Genomic DNA, 7,090 nt, shown 5'->3' with positions numbered 1-7,090 from the left:
GAAAGATTTTTTTTTTCCTTTTTGTCTTTTCTACTGACCGGTAATGGGATCGCAACCCTCAGTGTCGCGCCCGTACCGGGGACCGGCAACGGGATCGCAACCCTCGGTGTTGCACCCGCACTGCGCTCAGCCAGTGAGCGGGAACTGGTCTCCACATGAGATCCGAACCCTCGGCGGGAGCGCCGCCACGCTCCCAAGCGGCGCACTCTCCAGTGCACCACCGGGCCGGCCCTCTCTGTGCACTTTTTAAATTGAATATCATATCTTCAAAATTTTTCATGTCACAATTCTTTAATGGCTGTCAAATATTCCAATTTTGCCCATAGCCCAGAAAGCATAAATCTGTGTATTAACTTTTTGCTTCTGTGAATTACTTCCTTAGAATAAATCCCCAGGTGTGGGATTACTTAGCCAGAGGATATACAACTAGGATTTAACAACCAGAAACAGATTTTTTTTCTAAGAAAGACATGACCCACAGTAATTCTGTTCTCCTTCATCTTCTGGAACTGATAAGTGGACTGTCTAGAGTTGTGCTGTCCATTACGAATACCATTAACCACATGTGACTGTTTAAATTTTAAATTTGATTAATTCATATAAAATAAAATTCAAAATTCACTTCCTCAGTTGCACTAGCCACATTTTAAGTGCGCAATAGCCAAGTGTGCTTCATGGCTATTGTATTGGAATGCACAGATATAAAACGCTTCCATCCTGTAAAGAGTTTACTGGACAGTGCTTCTCTAGAGTTTCTCAAGAGGTCACTGTTGACATCTTGGGTGGGAGTTCTTTGTGGTGCAGGACTTTCCTGTGCATTGAGAGGCTATTTAGCATCTCTGGTGCCATGTCCACTAAATGCCAGTAGTGCTTTCTTTTGAATCAATGTAACAGCTAAAACCTGGCCCACATTTGCAAATACTCCCATAAGAGAAAAAAAAATAACCCCATCTGAGACCCACTGAACTTTTATCTTGGAAGAAAGCATCTTCTAATTTTTTTGGAATGGCTTTAGGTTAGCTTTGCCAGGAGAGAGGGAGGATTGGAACAATGGCTTAGAAAGAAAGCCTTGGCATAGGGCCTAAGTAGGGCCTACTCCATTTCCATTTTCTTCCCTTCTCCTGCTGGCTTATTTCCTGCTTTGGGGGATTACAGGAACAAGACCCTGCAGATGGAGAAGATCAAGGCCCGTTTGAAGGCTGAGTTTGAGGCACTTGAGTCAGAGGAGAGGCACCTGAAGGAATACAAACAGGAGATGGACCTCCTGCTACAGGAAAAGATGGCCCATGTGGAGGAACTCCGACTTATTCATGCTGACATCAATGTGGTATGTGGCTGGCTGCCCGGATCCTACCACTGGGCCCCTTGAGGAAGAGGCAGTAGTAAGTTCTGTGGCCTCTCTTTGTGATGAGGCTGTGGCCAACCTAGGGCAGCAGGCATCAGGCTGTGGTGGAGTGGAAGAATATAGGAGTCCTGAGACCCAGCCCTGGCTTTGTCACTGACTGGTTGCATATCACAGGACAAGTCCCTTCTTTCTGGGCCTTGTTTTCTGTCTCTGCATTATGAGAGGAACTCAGTAACCTTTCAGAGCTCTTTCAGCTCTGATGTGCTCTCATTCTGGAGTCTGGGAGTTGATTGCTATCCTTGAGTAAAAGCAGAGCAGGTCGCTGCCTCCCAGGTGTAGCTTAAAGTACTCCAAAGCTTACAACCAGACTGAACAAGTCATTTCTGCCTGCCTACCAAAGCCGCCCTCATTAATGTTTCTCCTTTGGAGACTCTTTGAAATGAACTATCTGCTAAGGTGATAAGCTCCCCTCTTTTGGAGTTATTCAAACAGAGTCTGAATGGTCACCTGTCTGGGCTACTGTATTGATGATACCTTTACCAGGAAGGAAGCTGGAGGTGCTGACCTGTAAGGTCCTTTCCAATCCTTAGAGCCTATGACAATGAGAAGTATTTTTTTAAAATTATTTTTGAAGGAGCTAAGTTTCTGTTCTTGGGAAACTCATTTCTGTGGCAATACCCATTTCCTGATGTCAGGCCTAGGATCTTAAAGGAAACATAAATAAGGTTTGGACATTAGGCACTTGGGATTTTCTGAGTTAGAGATAACAGGATTCTGGGTCTCATGAGGAAATGGCAGTCTTGCTGCCAGCTAAACAAGAATATGAAGGCAATGAAATGAGCAAGATATTTGCCACACAGGGGCTGAGAATCTAAGGTCAGTGGATTCAAATTTGAGCATGCGTCAGAGTCACCTGCAGGGCCTGTTAAAACACAGGTTGTTGGACTTCACCCCAGAGTTTCTGATGTAATATCTCTGAGGTAGAGCCTGAGAATTTGCATTCGTGAGTTCCCAGATGATGCTGATGCTGCTGATCTGGTGATCACATTTTGACAGCTATTGATCTAGCAAAAAGCCCACTGGCCTGAGAAGCAGAAGCCCTGAGTCTTTATCCAGCCTTTGCCCCTAAGAAGTATTTCCCTGGGAAAGTCCCTTTGTCTCTCTGAGCCTCAGTTCTCTGACCTGTACAATAGTGATAGGGTGGACTAAATGAGCTCTAAAGGACACTGCAGCTCTAAGATGCTATATTTGAATAATAAATACTATTTATTGAGTCTTTATTAGCCCCTGTACTGAGTGCTTTATATGAATTTGGTCACCAAATCTTCACCAAGATTGCATGCGGTAGGCACTATTACTATTACCATTATACAGATTAAGAAACCAAGGCTTGACCAGAGTCACACTGAGAGGACATGGCAGATTAAGGACTTGGACATAGATTGATCTGGCTCTGTAGCCTGTGCTATTATCCACTCAGCTTTAGAGCCCCTCTGACAACCTTGGCGTCTTTTCTCTGTGCCTACCCACTCTATGTTCCAGATGGAAAACACCATCAAACAGTCTGAGAATGACTTAAATAAGCTGCTAGAGTCTACCCGGCGGCTGCATGATGAGTATAAGCCACTGAAGGAACATGTGGATGCCTTGCGCATGACTCTGGGCCTGCAGAGGCTTCCTGACTTGTGTGAAGAGGAGGAGAAACTCTCCTTAGAGTAAGCTGCCTGCCCCCTGTTCCTGCAACATATTATACACACACGTGTATACACACACAAAGCCTGGCCTGAAAGTCAGAGTACCCAGGCCTGTCAGTGGCTGACTCTTTGCATGATCTTGGGCAAGTCTCTGTGCTGGGCTGTTATACCAGAAGAATAATGATTAGACTAGAATTATTAAATGGCTGTCAAAACTCTTCATGCAATTTGACAACACAATTTTGACAATACAAGATTAGGTCTACGTCTTAAGAGGCCAGTTCCTAAGTCAAGGTGTAGGAGGGGTGTCCAGAAGTCTTTGAAAACACAGAAGGCTGAGCTTTCATGGTCTCTAGGGGCAAACCTTAGACTTTATTTCAAGAGCCAGAGTCAAGAACTAGGCTAATCTTACAGAAAGAAAGAGTTTAGCTCAGTAGAAGGAAGTGTTTCCTAAAGGTAGAGCAGATTGCTGTGGAAGTGATGAGTTTCATACAGAGGTATGTCAAAAGAGGCCTGAGGACACATAACAGGAATACTACAAAGGAGCATAGGACTGAATGCCCTTTGAGGACCTTGCTAGCCCTGGTATTTCTTGATCTTCTGGTGCTGTCAGAGCCAAGAAGCAGGAGGATTACCCTTTCCAGCAGACAATGGGCCTGGTACCGAGGGAGAAGAGCCTCATGCTAGGGAAGGTACAGGAAATTTCTACAGTGAGTCATAGCCCAACCCTTGGTTCTGTGGCATGACACATGAAGTTTTTAAGAGGGGCAAGATTCTCCTTGCTTTCAGAATGATCCAGTCATTGTCTCTCATCTCCAAAGTTACTTTGAGAAGCAAAAAGCAGAGTGGCAGACGGAGCCTCAGGAGCCCCCCATCCCTGAGTCCCTGGCCGCTGCAGCCGCTGCCGCCCAACAACTCCAAGTGGCTAGGAAGCAGGACACTAGGCAGACGGCCACCTTCAGGCAGCAGCCCCCACCAATGAAGGTGAGTAAGCTGGGTAGGGGCTGTGGAGGAAGCGATGTATCCTACCAGGAAAAGCACATGGAAGGTTGGGTCTGGGGCTTTAGCCTTATTTATTTTTGGCCTTCCTTAAACAGTCTTTGCTTGGACACAGAGGAAGGGATGTGTGTGTGCTGTGTTGAACCCACTATGCTGTTGCCCTATAATCTCAGAGGGGTTAGAATGCAGAGAGATTGGCAGGCCCTGCTAAGGTATAATTTTTTATTTTATTTTATTTTATTGGTGGCTGGCTGGTACAGGGAATGAAATCCATGACCTTGGGGTTATTTAGCTGTGCTCTAACCAACTGAGCAAACTGGCCAGCCCCCTAAGGTATAATTTTTTTTTTTAAAAGATGACAGGTAAGGGGATCTTAACCCTTGACTTGGTGTTGTCAGCACCACGCTCAGCCAGTGAGCAACCAGCCATCCCTATATGGGATCCGAACCCGGGGCCTTGGTGTTGTCAGCACCACACTCTACCAAGTGAGCCACGGGCCGGCCCTAAGGTATAATTTTTTAAAAGTTACAAACGTGACTCTTACATAAGTATATAGTAAGCATGTGTCATAAATTAAGGAGCCAGCAGGATTACAAAGCTGTTTCCAAAAGCATTTGAGGAACAGATATTTATATAGCCTGTAAAGGAAAGGAATGCTAAAATACATTTGCAGAGTTAGATACAGAACTACTTTATGTCTACAGGTCAATAAAACTGTGACGTTTATGGTTATCTATTCTTCTGAACAGAAATAATTTGCATCTCTGCTGGGCAAAAATCATTTGTAGCTTATCAGTGTAATATCACAGAGTCTGGGCCCTAATCAATAGTAAATAGTCAAACAAAGGGACATTCTCCTAGAGCAGAGGTCAGCAAACTACAACCTGCAGTCCAAGTCTGACCCGCTCTCTGTTTTTGTTAGAGTTTGATTGGTACACATGTATGCCTGTTTATATATTGTCTATAGCTTCTTTCATGTAACACAGAGTTGAATAGTTGCAACATTGACCATAGGACATGAAAAGTCTGAAATATTTACTACCTTGGCCTTTACTGACCCCTGCCCTAGAAAACTAAATAATCCTTAGGTATGCCTGTTAGACAATGTTCCAGTATAATGCTGAATGGATATGTAGTTCACATTTTGCCTTATTTCAAAGTTTTGGATACTTTTTCTCCATACCCCTCTCTGACCTTGAATATCCTTTACTCTCATCTTCTGTGGCCTCCAAGAGCACTGATCTGTCTACTTGGATCTCACTCACTGATTACTGCTCCCTACTGATGGGAAATTGCAATTGCTTTCTGGGCCCCTGGGGATCAGAAGTCTGAGCCATGGCCTAGAAGATTCTGACCACAACTTTCTTTTTCCTGTGCCCTCTACCAGGCCTGCTTGTCATGTCACCAGCAAATTCATCGGAACGCACCTATATGCCCTCTGTGTAAAGCCAAGAGTCGGTCCCGGAACCCCAAAAAGCCGAAACGGAAGCAGGATGAATGAAGAGAGGGAGAGCACATGGAGCTCTGCTGATCTTAACCCCTCCCCTTGGCCAGAGTGATTGATGTCCTGATGTGAAACAATCCTTCCCTACCCGTACCAAGTCTCCTATTTAATGTGATGGAAGCACAACTCCTGTCTTTGCTCTTATTTCTTTCTGCTCTTCAGATTTCAGGTGCTAATGAAACTGTGTCTGATGATCCCTTCTCTCCCACCCACATTTCAACCCCTGCCCTTGTTTAGAGGTGAAGGAAGGCAAAAGGCCCAGATGTGATTCTCTGTCTCTTGTGCCTGAGGCCTGGATCCTAAGGATCTGTAGGGTCTGAGGGCTGGGGGAGGCCTATACTGTTTCAGGTAAAGGCTCCAGTGTTTCCCCTCCCTCTACTTTTGCCTTAGGCTCTGAAGGGATAACAGTCTTTTTGCTGATTTTCCCGACAAGCTGGGTGCGTACATCTCCCCCGCTCCCATCCTCATCTCATCTTTAAGGTCCAGAAGTAGCTTGGACAAGCCCTCCTTTTCATATCCATTTGGAAAGCCTGGATGTTATTCTATAGCTTCCTCCCACCTCCCACCTAATTCTCCCTGATATACTAAAGTTCTTAGGTACCAGGCTGTGTGTATGGGGATCCTGAGATCTGTGGATCTTCCCCCCATACCTCTAGTCTTTGCATAGAAGTAGTAGAAGTTCCACACAGTGAAAACAGGGAGCCAGACCCACTCTATAAGTTCTGCCCACTCACTGCCTAAGTAAATGGGGCTTTGGGCTCTGCTATAGGGGCTGCTTCAGGCTGAGAGGAGCCCCAGACTGACACCTGTATTGGCTTTTATTTAAAACTCTGGCACCTACTCCACAGTATATAACAGTGGGGAGAGGAGTGGATTTAGATTCAAGTACATGCCAATCACTTTACACATGCAGGTGGTGGGAATTTCGTTCCTTTCATCTCTTCCTCTCTTGGCTCTTGGGTCTGCCCTCTCCTGTAAGGCAGCCTCAGCTCAGGACAGTTCCTGTACACCTCTTTTCCTGTGTAATGTGTGGGTGGTCTTCCTTCCTGAAAGAAAATGCCCCAGGCTCCCAGAGCCCCACAGCTCTCCTCTCCACCAAAGCCAGGTCTCCTAGTCAGGTCACTCCTGGACTTAAGGGATGGGGATGGGGGCTGGCTGACTGAAAAAGTTTTAGCCCCAGATCTTAGTCCCTGGCTGTGCAAGGGGAATACTTTTCCCTCCTCTGTTAACTGTAGTTTTTCATTGCCATAAAAGGTTCCTCTGCTCTTTGAAAGTAGGAGTGTTATGTCCATTCAAATCCTCTCAAATAAACATCCATTCATTGGAGTAAATGCTGACTGAGTGCCTATTGTGTACTGGATCATACAAAAGATGTATTGACATTTTCCCTTTGGGGTAGCTCATCTTCACTTCACCTTACAAATGAGAAAGCCAGGTACCACAGCACAATAATTTACCCAGTTATCATAATAACTTCCATGTATTCAGCACTTACTCTATGCCAGGTCCCTATGCAAGGTGCTTTACATAAATGATCGTATTTGATTT

General features: G+C 45.3%; 1 protein-coding gene across 5 annotated transcripts in view; it reads left to right on the top strand.

Annotated features, from left to right (window-relative positions):
* The window catches only part of ZC4H2 (zinc finger, C4H2 domain containing), a 34,008-nt gene extending 27,135 nt beyond the window's left edge, over positions 1 to 6,873 (top strand). For 2 of the 5 annotated variants that reach the window (XM_008592281.1, XM_008592282.1), the window contains exons 2-5: positions 1,156 to 1,327; positions 2,888 to 3,060; positions 3,861 to 4,023; positions 5,426 to 6,873. In XM_008592281.1, the coding sequence (XP_008590503.1) occupies positions 1,156 to 1,327; positions 2,888 to 3,060; positions 3,861 to 4,023; positions 5,426 to 5,539 (622 nt within the window). In that variant the 3' untranslated portion in view covers positions 5,540 to 6,873. Of the gene's footprint in view, positions 1 to 1,155; positions 1,328 to 2,887; positions 3,061 to 3,828; positions 4,025 to 5,425 lie in introns of those variants that run through there. The other 3 variants (XM_008592283.1, XM_008592285.1, XM_008592284.1) reach the window with 3 other exon arrangements.
* Positions 6,874 to 7,090: the final 217 nt, after the last annotated feature.

Source organism: Galeopterus variegatus, unplaced genomic scaffold (genome assembly GCF_000696425.1).
Source record: "Galeopterus variegatus unplaced genomic scaffold, G_variegatus-3.0.2 Scaffold7733, whole genome shotgun sequence".
NCBI lineage: Eukaryota > Metazoa > Chordata > Mammalia > Dermoptera > Cynocephalidae > Galeopterus > Galeopterus variegatus.
This window is presented reverse-complemented; position numbering and strand designations above follow the sequence as displayed.